This window comes from Ursus arctos, unplaced genomic scaffold, assembly GCF_023065955.2.
Source record: "Ursus arctos isolate Adak ecotype North America unplaced genomic scaffold, UrsArc2.0 scaffold_12, whole genome shotgun sequence".
NCBI lineage: Eukaryota > Metazoa > Chordata > Mammalia > Carnivora > Ursidae > Ursus > Ursus arctos.
The window spans coordinates 16,431,962-16,445,722 of record NW_026622786.1 but is presented as its reverse complement, the minus strand read 5'-3'; the positions used below and the strand labels follow the sequence as shown (position 1 = coordinate 16,445,722).

The window sequence follows — 13,761 nt, the reverse complement described above, 5'->3', positions numbered from 1 at the left end:
TCTCAGTGACCATTCCCTTTATTCTTACATAATATGAATATAGCTAGCGGTTTTAAAAAACAACAACCTAGAATCAGGTATGTTTCTTAACTTCATTATCTGTTTAATTTTCATTCATAAATGTGTTGTAAACATAAATGTGGGTCTCATATGAACAAAACATCATCCCCAGGTCTGTTTTCCGGTCTGGTGACTTTCCATGACACTCTATTTGGCATCTCAAAGCAATATTTATTTTTGGAAAAATAGGTATTTCTGAAAAGTCACTAAAATATCTTTTTTAGCCTAAGCTAACCAAGGGATATTTCAAAGATATCATCTATGTAGCTGCTTCCTGTCAGGCTGGACGGTTCAGTGAAGATCAAAACCCCTTGTTTCCTATCCGTGAGGCTCTGCCATCCTTATTCTTGGAAGTGCAGTGGACGTTGTCAGCTTCAAAGCTAATCCTGCACCTCAGTAACATTCACCCTAATGACAGTACCCCTTCGTCCATGATACTTAACACATTAGTGATGGCGATCCTGGCTGAAGTTACAGTAGTGTCCACTGCTAAGTACATATATCTGACAAACTGGGGGCTCCCAGAAATACTTGGCAGTTTTGTAAGGGTCTGACTTATATAGGGTTGCCAAATAAAACACAGAATGCCCAGTTAAATTTGAATTTCAGATAAACGCTGAATATTTTTTTTAGTACAACTATGTCCCACGCAATATTTGGGACATAATTATACTAAAAGAAACCATTCATTGTTTAATGGGACACACTTATACTTAAAAGTTATTTGTGTGGTTTACCTGAAATACAAATTTGATTGAGTGTCATGTATTTATAATTGCTAAATCTGGCAACCCTGGACCAGCAGGGAAGAACCTGTGTTTTTGCACGCAGGTATGCTTTATTACTGTTGTTGAATCGACAGGCTGTTGAGGACAGGGAATTAGGTCTCACAGTGAATCTGCTATGGACTTCATAGAATCCTTCAGGGCATTGTGGAGAATACAAGGTTCATGTTGAGGTCCTCGTGAAACTTATATTTAGCTGCATGAATGTGGATATCATAGTAGATATCAAAGTAAGGAATATCTCAGACTTCAGTGAGCCAGATATAATCACCTACGTAAGATGCTAGAAACGATACATTCTAATTTTTAAGGTTACATTGGACATTTCCTTCAAATCCTTTTGGAAAATAATTGGGTTTGGATGGGGGATGGTCTTACCTCTTAAGTGTTTATAGTGAACAGAAATCAAATCTGGAGGGTCTTTTTTACCGTTCAAGTTTGTAGCAGTTAATGCATTAGCTTTACAGGATGAAATACTTTTTTAAAAAAGATTTTATTTATTTATTTATTTATTTATTTATTTATTTAAGAGAGAGAGAGAGAGCACAGAAGCAGGGGGAGCGGCAGGCAGAGCGAGAGGGAGAAGCGGGCTCCCCCGTTGAGCATGGAGCCTGATGCTGGGCTCAACCCCAGGGTCCGAGGATCGTGACCTGAGCCAAAGGCAGACGCTTAATCAACTGAGCCATCCAGGCGTGCCGAAATACTTTTATTCTTACCCAAGAATATTCAAGATGAATGGGCACCAGTTTTTCTTTTCTTTTTTTTTTTTTAAGATTTATTTATTTATTTTTAGAGAGAGGAAGAGAGCATGGGGAGGAGCAGAGGGAAAGAATTTTTCAAGCAGACTCTCCGCTGAGCAAGGGGTCTGAACTGGTGCTCGATCCCACAACCCATGAGATCATGACCTGAGCCAAAACCAAGAGTTAGACACTTAACCAACAGAGCCACCCAGGCGCCCCACCAGGTTATTTTCTTAATGTCATAACTGTACCTGTTGAGTAAAAATTAGCTATGTAGTTAAATTTGAACAACCTCTCCGAACTAAATTGGGTAATTCCAGGATAAACATCACTTTAGGGATTGCATTTTCTCATCTGTTCTCTTACTGATCATACAAACTAAAAAATGTCCAAATGCCACGTAATACCACAGTATGAATGGGCTCCAAACATACTTTAATTCTTCAAATGGAATTATATATGAGTATAATTATACAGACCCTACTACATTAAAAAAAAGATTGGGGTGATTTATCGGAGTATTTTATGAGCCATCACATGCAGTCAGGCAGGGTTGGCATCCGTTTTGTTCAACAAAGCTGCTTGTAGAAAGTGACAGAGTATGGGTTAGACTTCTAGGCTGACCATGCTGAAACTTCCCCTCAAGGCCCAGGTCATTACTGGAGTCAGCCTAGCTCTTGTTTCCATATTTTCTTTATTGGTAAATGGGGTTCCACCTGCGCTCCTCTCTACATAGACTTTTCTAAGTTTCTGCAGGTCTATCTGGCTTTTACCAGGAGTAATTAAGACATGCGTAAGTCGAGTTGGTAACCCTTCGGAGTTGGGTTTCAGGATAACACACTGCAGGTCAGAGACAGTAACTAGTGGACACTATGCCTCTGGTGATGGAACAAATTTCTTCATCAAAACCGTGTGTTCTTTCAGTCAGATCTTTAACTGTTGTCTGCATGGGTCCATCTTTTTTTAATGGTCCAGCCTGAAGTGCTTTGGTACAATCAGAATTTTTGAGCAGCCCAGGTGCCGTGGGTGATGGAGGTACAGGCAGAGAGGAGGTGGAGGGAGTGGAGGCAGAGCTGGATGAGGAGGAAGATGGTTGGCTGGCTGTGGCAGTCAGTATGGGAGGAAGCGCAGCTTGGGATTCTCCAGAGATGGTTAGAACACAGGCAGGCACATTTGTAAATTTACCACTTATGTGACACATTTGACCACAATTTGGACAAGGACAAGTTTTCCAAGATGGTCTTCAGTGCCTCCTGGAGTCTGCGGAATTCACTTCCCAAAATGCACAGCTGTTCTTTTAGATTGTGAAGTTCTTGGTGGTGGTAATGGGATGGAGAGATGATGTCTTTCAAGACTTAACTCTGGGCCATTCTGGCACCAGTTGTATATAGGCCGCGCCCTATGTGTCCTAAGTTTTACTGTATCTTTGATATTGGGAAATTAGAAATTCCAGTTTGATCCTGGCCAGCTTCTGCTAAGGGGTGTTAACTGTGGAAGGAATCACCACTCTTCCTGGTGACAGTGGCGGAGGGGGAGGTGTAATTAGCTTGAAGGGAAGTGGGAGGCTTCTCTTTTTTTGAATAATCTTTTCACTTTGGCTTTTAGCTTTTTTCATCATTGTTTGAACTTGGGCATTATTTAAGTCTAAGAGCCTGGGGATCAGATGGAGTTATGGTGGCGTCTCCCTTGCCATCGTGGCTACACCATCTTATATTGCCACCAATAATACACAAGAGTTTCAACGTCTCCACATCCTTGCCACTACATATTATGTTTTTGATAATGGCCACCCTGGGGCGCCTGGGTGGCGCAGTCTTTAAGCGTCTGCCTTCGGCTCAGGGCGTGATCCCGGCATTCTGGGATCGAGCCCCACGTCAGAGCCCCACGTCAGGCTCTTCCACTGGGAGCCTGCTTCTTCCTCTCCCACTCCCCCTGCTTGTGTTCCCTCGCTGGCTGGCTGCCTCTCTCTGTTAAAAAAAAAAAAAAATCTCTGATAATGGCCACCCTAACGGGTGTGAGGTGATATTTCATTGCGGTTTTCATTTTCATTTCCCTAATGATTAGTAGTGTTAAGCATCTTTTCATGTGCTTATTGGTCATTTGTCTCTCTTCTTTGGAGAAATGTCTATGCAAATACTTTGCCCATTTTTTAATCTGGTTGATTTTTTGGTTGTTTTTGTGCTGTAGTTCTTATAGATTCTGGATATTAATCCTTTATCAGACATATGATTTGCAAATATTTTCTACCATTTCATGGGCTGCATTTTCTCAGTTGGTTATGTCATTTGGCTTATTAAAAAAATTTTTAAATAAAATTTAAGTCAGACCTCTGACACTTCTGTACGGAGGAGCTAAGAATTTCTGCACCCCCTCATCCCTACTCTCCTTCTCCATACTCCCACTGAGAAGGGTTCAGAGAATGTAGATACTTCAGTTCTCTCCTTCTCTTTCACATGAACCTCCAAGAATCTATTCACCTCCATGAAGAAGACCATGTGGAGGCATGGGAAAAAGGACATATGTGACCGGATATTTATTATAAGTCATATAATTTCTAGTTATTATCTAATGCACTGCAGAAAGAATTCTATACTCATATATAGGAGCATCTTAAAGTTCTCTCCTTGAAGGTGGAATAATTTTATGAATCTTTTTTTTTTTTTACTATGAAGTTGAGCTGGTCTATATCAAGAAATGATTTTTTTCCTCGTTTTAAACTGAACACGAATAGACCTGCTGAAATATCTAGAATGTATGAAATGAAGCATGAAAACTGAAGAGGAGATTGTGGCTTACTTTTAGCAGAATTCCCCTCTGCAAAGGTAGGAAAACTGTGTATCTACTGAATATACACAGCTACAAGTGACAAGATTTCATTTCTTTCTAAAGCACTCAGTTCAACCTATTTGTTGTCTAATTTACAATTTATATATTTTTCTGGGCTTTTATTAATCAACTTTCACAATATATCCAGGATGGAAAGTTCCCTAGATCTTCAATAAAAGAGACAGACACATAAATTTAGGCAGTTGCTCAAGGGTTGCAAAGTAAGTTAGTAGAGGAATTTTATTTATTTATTTATTTACCTATCTATCTATTTATTTAAGTAACCTCTACAGCCTATGTGGGGTTCGAACTCACAACCCCAAGATCAAGAGTCACACACTCCACCAATTGAGCCAGCCAGGCACCCCAGTAGAAGATCTTTAGAAAGAAATTTAAGAAATTGATTGTGGGGGGACTCCTGGGTGGCTCAGTCAGTTAAGCATCTGCCTTCGGCTCGGGTCGTGATCCCAGGGTCCTAGGATCATGTCCCATATTGGGCTCCTTACTCAGCAGGAAGCCTGCTTCTCCCTCTGCCTGCCGCTTCCCCTACTTGTGCATGCTCTCTCTCTCTGACAAATAAAATCTTAAAAAAAAAAAAAGAAACTGATTGTGGGGTTGACCCACTGGACCACACCATCTCCAAGTAAACTGGAAAAAATAACACTCTAAATTGAAAGTCACAGATAGTGAGGAACAGGAATATTTTTAGGTGTCAAGAGGTCTTTATTGAAATAACAGCACAGATACACTTCTAATATCCTTTCCACTTGTATACAATAGATTAAAAATGCTTGCTACATACAGTGCACAGACAGTTCAATAATTAAAACCAACTCAACTGCATTTGAAATAAATAAAATAGCCTATTTAATAATTTAAAGTAAAATTACTGTACAATATGAAAATAAAGATACATAAATGTTAGGATCTACAATGCCATAGGAATAAAATCATTATTCTGCATTACACAAAACAGTGCAAGAAACAAATCCAAATAAGCTTTCGGAGTGCAAAGTTTAAATTTTTCCATTTTAAATTATCATGCAGACATAGCATTTCAAACCATGCTATAGTCTATGGCAAAGTTTGTAAATTTTAAGAGGAAAAACGCTAGCCAGTAAATCTACTGTACCTTCAAGTGCTGCGTCACATAGCGCTGCTGCTCTGCTCTTGCAGTACAGTTGAGGAGGGAGGTATCTTGTTGCATTCAAAAAATTGAAATTAACAAGTTTCTGAAGCAAACATATTTACCTTTTAAGCCTGAAACAAAATAATGTGACAAAATAGTAATTATATCCCTGGGTTTAAGAAAAAAGAAAAGGCCATTACCACATCATGAACTAAGAAGCAGTTTTCCATCCATCTTTAAACTCCACAATGATCCTTAGTGAAAATAACCATGTAACTTTTGAGAGACATATAAAATTCTGACCTCTAACTGACAAGTGATATAATATCATGGGAGTGTGAGAAAAGTAATTTCTGAACACCTATGTCTAATCTGTGTAGAACCTGGTTGCATTATATGTAATAATATGCTTAAAGTATAGTTCAATTTCAATGTGTATATAAAACTGTTATTTAGGCAAAGACCAAGGAATGCATTTAATACTAAACCGTAAACACATCGTCCACCTTGACTTGGAGTGCACACTGACAACATAAGAGCTCTTCCGCAGACTTTGGCAACAAGACTACATATAGCAGGTCACAGCAGCACGAGCTCACATGGAAGACTGAAAGCACTGCAGAATAACACCACCCAATGGTTCCTATCAAAGGGATACATGGTAATAAGGGGTCTCCTCGTGCTAAGCCACTTTTCTGATCAGTCTACGTTCTTCAAATTTATCATTTTCACAAGTCAGTAGTCTGAAGTCTCTGTGCTTTCACTGCATAGACTGACACGGGGCGTACTCTATCCATTGTAAGTCCAGAGGGTTACAGTTCTGTCTGCAGAAGACGACAGGAAGGAAAGATCCTGGGTGTGCCACCTGCACTGAATCACTTTGTCCTTGTGCTCCCCCACCACCATGATCGGAAGCTGTTTAGTGAGATCCCCTACATGAAAAAGAGAGACACTGATTTACGATACAAAATAAGTATATGTATAGATTTCACAGAGTTCCTGGTATTTGAAGGCATGACAGTATACAAAGTCCTAAACTACATTAATCCATTTAAAGGTTTAAACAGGAATAAATTCTTGAATACCTAACTATGTGAAGTAGTATTCAGTAAAATACACACAGCAACATTTGACATAGCTGCCACTCTCTCCTTGAAACTCTCTCAACTGACTTTTCCCTGACTTTGGTGCCATTACACCTTGGTCTCCTTTGCTGGGTTGCTGCTCCTTTCCCAGGAGGCAGCTTTCGGATTTCCTGTTCCCCTTACACCTACTTCCCATGAAATTTTATCTAGTACCATGTTACCATGGCCATTTGTGTACTGATGACTCACACATTTCACCTCCAACCTGGACTTCTCACCTGAGCTCCAGACTAGTATCCAAAGAGCTATTCGGCATCTCACTTGATTGCCTGATAGTCATCTTAATTTGTTTAAACCAAACTCTTGACTTTCTTGCCCAAACCTGTTCCTCTTCCAACGATTAATGGCCCTATCTGGTTGTGCATGCCAAAAGCCTAGGAATCAGCATTCCTCTCACTCCTCAAATTTAATCTAAACAAATTAAAATATATCCCAAATTCAGTCACTCCTTACCACCTCCACCTCTACCACCCTAGTCCAGGCTACCATCACCCCTCACATGAATTGTTCCAATAGCCTGATATTTACATCTACAATCCATTCTCCCTACACAGCTCAAAATTATCTTTTAAACAGATATCAATAGATAACAGATCAGATCACTCCCTATTTTAATATTCCAAAGGATTCCCATTATGCTTTTTTAAAATGTCTATAAAACCCTGCCTCTGATTTATTCTTGTCTCTCCCTCCCTTAGTTCTCTAAGTCCCAGACATGGCTTCTTGCAGCGTCATGAACATGCTCAATTCACTCCTGCCTCACATCCTGGCCTGGCTTGTGCCTTCTCATCATTCAAGTCTCTGTGCAAATGGCACTTCCCTAAAGAGACCTACTCGAGCCTACCTAAAATATAAAATGGGCTTCTCCATCCACGCACTCTCTCCCACCTCACTAATTTTTTAACAGCACTTACCAATACCTGAAATTACATCATTTATTGTTTGCTTTTTATTTACCTCCAAAATGTAAGCTCCATCAAGGAGGAAGTTACCTGTCTTATTCATCTTTCTGTCTGTCCCTAGTTGATAGAAAATAAATATTTGCTTACTAAATAGTTAAAAATAAAACTAGATGCTGAAGCATAATTACATGTTATACACTAAGTTTTTTAAAGCAGAAGCAAATAGCTGTACATAATGCATATTTTAACATCTACCATCCCTGAACTCAAAATGATTTAGTGTAATAAATGATGATTCTTTCAAATATTTTAAAATTACTTAATAAGACTGTTCACTTGATTTGTTTAATAATTTGCTACAATTCACATCAATACAGTACCAGTAATTTGTTCAGTAAATACTATAAAACTAAAATTTGAAAATGTTATAAAGTTGATTACACCAGATTAACAACAACAACAAAAAGATCAAAATAGCCATAAAAATCCAAGAAGAGAGCACAGGCAGTAATTTCTCTGACATTGACAGTAGCAATATTTTTCTAGATATGTCTTCTAAGGCAAAGGAAACAAAAACAAAAATAAACTACAGGCACTACATCAAAATAAAAAGGTTCTGCACAGCAAAGGAAACAATCAACAAAACAAAAAGACAACCTATGGAATGGGAGAAGATATTTGCAAATGACATAACCTGATAAAGGGTTAGTATCCAAAATACTTAAGAACTTACACAACTGAACACCAAAAAACCAAACAATTCGATTAAAAATGGGCATATGACATGAACAGACATGCCTCCAAAGAAGACATACAGATGGCCAACAGACACATGAAAAGATGCTCAACATCACTAATCATCAGGAAATGCAAATCAAAACCACAATGAGATATCACCTCACACCTGTCAGAATGGTAAATAAAAAACACAAGAAACCACAGGTGTTGGTGAGGACTTGGGAGAAAAAGGAAAGGAACCCTTGTGCACTGTTGGTGAGAATGCAAACTGATGAAGCCACTGTGGAAAACAGTATGGAGGTTCCTCAAAAAATTAAAAATAGGATTATCATATGATCCAGTAATTCCATTACTGGGTATTTACCCAAAAAATGCAAAAACACTAATTCAAAAAGATATATGCACCCTTATGTTTACTGTAGCATTATCTACAATAGCCATGACATGGGAGCAACCCAAATATCCATCAACAGATGAATAGATAGATAAGATGTGGTATACAAACACATACACACAATGGAATATCTACATATACACAATGGAATATTACTCAGCCATAAAAAAGAATGAAATCTTGCCATTTGCAACAACATGGATGGAGGGCATAATGCTAAGTGAAATAAATCAGAGAAAGACAAACACCATATGATTTCACTCATGTGTGGAATTTAAGAAACAAAACAAAGAAAAAAAGAGACAAAAAAAAACCCAGACTCTTAACTATAGAGAAAAAACAGATGGTTACCAGAGGGGAGAGTGGGGGGGGATGGATGAAATAGGTGAAGGGGATTAAGAATACAATCATCTTGATGAGCACCAGGTGATGTATAGAATTGCTGAATCACCATACTGTATACCTGAAACTAATACAACACTGCACATTAATTATACTGAAATTTAAAAAATAAATTTAAAAAAAGTTATATGTGGATTAAAAAAAAAAAGAGAGATCCCAAATAGAATGGGAGAGACTACAAACAAAGAAAGAGGTCAATCTCCCTCACCTTGTAGGTCTGTCACCTTTATTTTCATATCATAGGATCCTGTTAGCAAGTAGTGAGCTCCAGGAGAGAATCGAACAGAGCGAACATCACTGGAATGAGGATGATAACTTTGTACCATTCTTCCTCCTCTTATGTCATACAACATGCAGCTAGAATCTTCTTGTCCTGTGGCTAAGAGACGGCCACTGGGATCTACAGCTACAGATGCCACTGCACTACCTGTATAGAAGAAAGAATAGAAGTTTCATAGGCAAAAATCAACACAGCTAAACTATAACAGCTAATTATGTTCACTGAACCATACACTAAAAATTAAATGAAGCTTATCACAACTGTTAAGGAAAAATCCAAATTAACATTCAACCAATAAACACTTGCATCCTTTTTAGAGACAAAGTATGAAGCAAGATGCTATGAGAAATAAGAAAGTCTGGTTTTTTTGTCACTTGGGGGAACACCCGGGACACCACTACTTACAGTGCAATAGATGCACCACTGTTCCTAAGGCAGTGCTATCACTGTGGGGAAGGGTCCAGAATACTCCCATTACAAGCTTAGGGTCTAGTTAGGGCAACAAGAAATTACACAGCAAAATACGTTTTAGGACACAGTGTAGGAAATGTGTCTAAGCAACACACCAATAACTGCCAGAAGAAACTAGATGAAAATAAGCGCTGAGTCCACATGCTGCAGCCCTAAACCTAGACCGTGCACTTTCAATGGAGGCAATAATGCCTCCCCAAGGGGGTGTAAAATTGTTCTCAGGGGATGAAAAAATCTTAAACATTAACAGTAGTTTGTAGCCCTCCAAAGTTTAACCCCACCCAATAAAATCTTATTCCTAGTATTTAATTTCTCTGGCTAAATTCTCTGGAAAATTCTCTGGAAAAAATTTAATTTACTTTTTCTTCTTGCGTGGTGGGGGGAGCAATAATGAAAATAAAACTGAAGAACACTGCTCTGGGCATGGTAAAGAGTCTGCACTTTAACCTAGGAGCAATCAGAAGGCACTGAAGTACTGTAAGCAAGGTATGATGGGCTCTGGCTGTTGTGTGGACCATGGAATGAATGAAGGGGGCAAAAGGGAAAATGCAGAGTACAGTAAGGAAGCTCTCGCAGTGGTTAAGCTGAGAGGTGGTGGTGGTTTATCTCAGAGTGGTGGCAATAAAAATGGGAAGTAGTAGAGGGATTTTTTGGGGGGGCTAAAACAATACAATTTGCTTATGAATTGGTTATTGGAGGAAAGGAGAGAAAGAGGGATCCAGGGAGACTCTATCCAGCACGAACAATGGGTGGTAGAACCACTTAGGTGAGAAGGTCTGGGGCAGTTTTGTTTGAGAAGAGAAGTCAGGATTCAATAGTTGAAGACATGTTAAATTCGACATATCCTCTAATATAACCAAAAGGACATGTCAAGTAGGTGGATTAGAAATACGAGCCTCGCATGTAGAATACGTTTGGGCTAGAGATAAAAATTCAAGATCAGCATAGAAATTACACTTAAAGGTGGAGGAACAGATGTACTCATGTAGAGAAAGAAAGGAGACAAAAGTCCTAAGTCCTAGGGAATGCCAAAATTTAGAAACTGAGCAGAGCTAGAAGAACCAGGAAAGGATGACAAAATGGACATGCATATGTAATAGGATTTCTGAGACATCTGGGTAAGAAAGAGAGCAAGAAATTAAGGTAAGAGCTGCGAAGGGGATAAGGGGGTCAAAAGAGGAACTTTGGGGCATTGCCAATTCTAGAACATTTTTGTATATCTATGGTAGAGAAGAAAAGAAGGACAGATCCAGTAGAGAACGAGACAATGCTGCAAGAGAGAGCTGACCAAAAAGTTGAAGTCTCTGAGAAGGAGAGAAAAGGGGCTGAAAATAATTTAGCCAAACGGGGAAAGTCTGGAGATAAGTCAGTGATAAGTGTATAGAAACTAAGTAAACAAACCAAAAAATACAATTATTAACACCAAGAAAAACAAAAAGATGAAAGAAAAGGGGAAAAAAAGGATATGACTAGCACTGTAAGTACTAAAACAATGTGAGGAATGAATACCGATCTAACCAGGGGCGCCTGGGTGGCACAGCGGTTGGGCGTCTGCCTTCGGCTCAGGGCGTGATCCCGGCGTTACAGGATCGAGCCCCACATCAGGCTCTTCTGCTATGAGCCTGCTTCCTTCTCTCCCACTCCCCCTGCTTGTGTTCCCTCTCTCACTGGCTGTCTCTATCTCTGTTGAATAAATAAATAAAATCTTTAAAAAAAAAAAAAATACCGATCTAACCAAAAATGGTACAACTATATTGAAAGGATGGGACATAGGAAGTATGTGAGGGGATGAGGAACAGTAGGAATCAGAAAAGGATATAAAAATCTTCATCTTTTATGGTGGTAAGAGAATAAATAATCCTTAAAAAACTATGTCTACAGGCATGTTATTTAGAAATATGAAAATAAGGGGAAACTGCCTAGCTCAATTGGTGGAGCATGTGACTCTTGATCTTGCGATCGTGAGTTCAAGCCCCATGCTGGGTATAGAGATTACTTAACAAATAAAAGTTTTAAAAAAGAAATATGAAAATAAATATGAAAGTGCAACAATTACAAAAGTTAAAAACTGTTGTCTTGAAGAAATGGGAAATGAGGCAGCGGGTGGAGGACAGCAGACAATTCTCAGGGCAATGTGTTTCTTAATCAGTCTTATTGAACAGTTTGGTTCTTTTTTTAATTTTTTTTAAATTTTTAAAAAGATTTATTTTTATTTATTTATTTATTTATTTATTTATTTATTTATTTATTATGAGTGGAGAGGAAGAAGCAGGCTCCCAATTTATTTATTTATTTATTATGAGTGGAGAGGAAGAAGCAGGCTCCCAGCAGAGCAGGGAACCGATGCGGGGCTCGATCCCAGAACCCTGGGATCACGCCCCAAGCTGAAGGCAGACGCTTAACGACTGATCCACCCAGGAGCCCCCGAACTATTTGGTGCTTTAAACCATATTATACATTAATTTTGGTGACAATTCAAACTAAACTTTAACAAATCAATGATAACATATTCATATATAAAAATATAATTATATGTGTGTGTGTTCCAGAATCAAGTTTGCTAGAACGAATTGTATCTGGTTTGAATCAAAGTACAGAAAAAGGTCCATGTAGAAACTTAAAAAACAATAGAACAGATCAATGAAACTAGGAGCTGGTTCTTTGAAAAAAAAATGAATAAAATTGATAACCTCTAGCCAGACTTATCAAGAAAAAAAATCAAGTGGGATTTATTCCTGGGTCACAAAGGTGGTTAAATATTCTCAAATCATTCAACATGATACAGCACATCAATAAGAAAAAGGATAAGGACCATATGATCATTTCAATGGACACAAAAAAGCATTTGACAAAGTACAACATCCATTCATGATAAAAACCCTCAACAAAATAGGTTTAGAAGGAACATACGTCAATATAATAAGGGCCATTTATGAAAAATCTACAGCTAACATCATCCTTAATGGGGAAAAACTGAGAACATTTTCCCTAAGGTCAGGAACAAGACAAGGATGTCCACTCTCACCACTTGCACTCAACATAGTACTGGAAGTCCTAACCACAGCAACCAGACAACAAAAAGAAATAAAAGGCATCCAAACTGGTAAGGAAGATGTAAAACTTTCACTATTTGCAGATGATATATATATAACCTATATATAGATATAGATCTATAGATCTATATCTATATCTATCTATATATATAGAGAGAGAGAACCTGAAAGACTCTGAAAAACTATTGGAATAAATGGATTTAGTAAAGTCACAGGATACAAAATCAATGTACAGAAATCTGTTGCATTTCTATACGCCAATAATGAAGCAGCAGAAAGAAATTAAGAAAACAATCCCACTTACAACTGCACAAAAAATAATACGATACCTAGGAATAAACCTAATCAAAGAGGTGAAAGACCCGTGCTCTGAAAACTATAAAACACTGATGAAAGAAATTGAAGACGACACAAAGAAATGGAAAGACATTCCATGCTCACGGATTGGAAGAATAAATATTGTTAAAATGTCTACACTACCCAGAGCAATCTACACATTTAATGCTATCGGCATCAAAATATCAACAGCATTTTTCACAGAACTAAAACAATTCTAAAATTTGTATGGAACTCAAAAGACCTCAAATAGCCAAAGCAATCTTGAAAAAGAAAAGCAAAGCTGGCGGCATCACAAGTCTGGACTTCAGATTATATTACAAAGCTGTCATCATCAAAACAGTATGGTACTGGCACATAACTAGGCAAATAGATCAACAGAAGAGAAGAGGAAACCCAGAAATGAACCCACAACTATATGGTCAATTAATCTTTGACAAAGCAGGAAAGAATATCCAAAGGGAAAAAGAGTCTCCACAACAAATGGTGCTGAGAAAACT

The 13,761-nt window shown here is 38.3% G+C and overlaps 1 protein-coding gene and 1 pseudogene across 5 annotated transcripts in view; both read right to left on the bottom strand.

The window, feature by feature from the left end:
* Nucleotides 1-2,106: 2,106 nt before the first annotated feature.
* Nucleotides 2,107-3,542, bottom strand: LOC113244878 (proline-rich protein 11-like; annotated as a pseudogene).
* A 1,571-nt stretch (nt 3,543-5,113) lies between these two features.
* The window catches only part of WDR47 (WD repeat domain 47), a 61,134-nt gene continuing 52,486 nt past the window's right edge, over nt 5,114-13,761 (bottom strand). For all 5 annotated transcript variants that reach the window (XM_026484651.4, XM_048220467.2, XM_026484650.4 and 2 more), the window contains 2 exons: nt 9,330-9,548; nt 5,114-6,472 (listed from right to left, as the gene is read on the bottom strand). In XM_026484651.4, the coding sequence (XP_026340436.1) occupies nt 6,330-6,472; nt 9,330-9,548 (362 nt within the window). In that variant the 3' untranslated portion in view covers nt 5,114-6,329. The remainder of the gene's footprint in view (nt 6,473-9,329; nt 9,549-13,761) is intronic.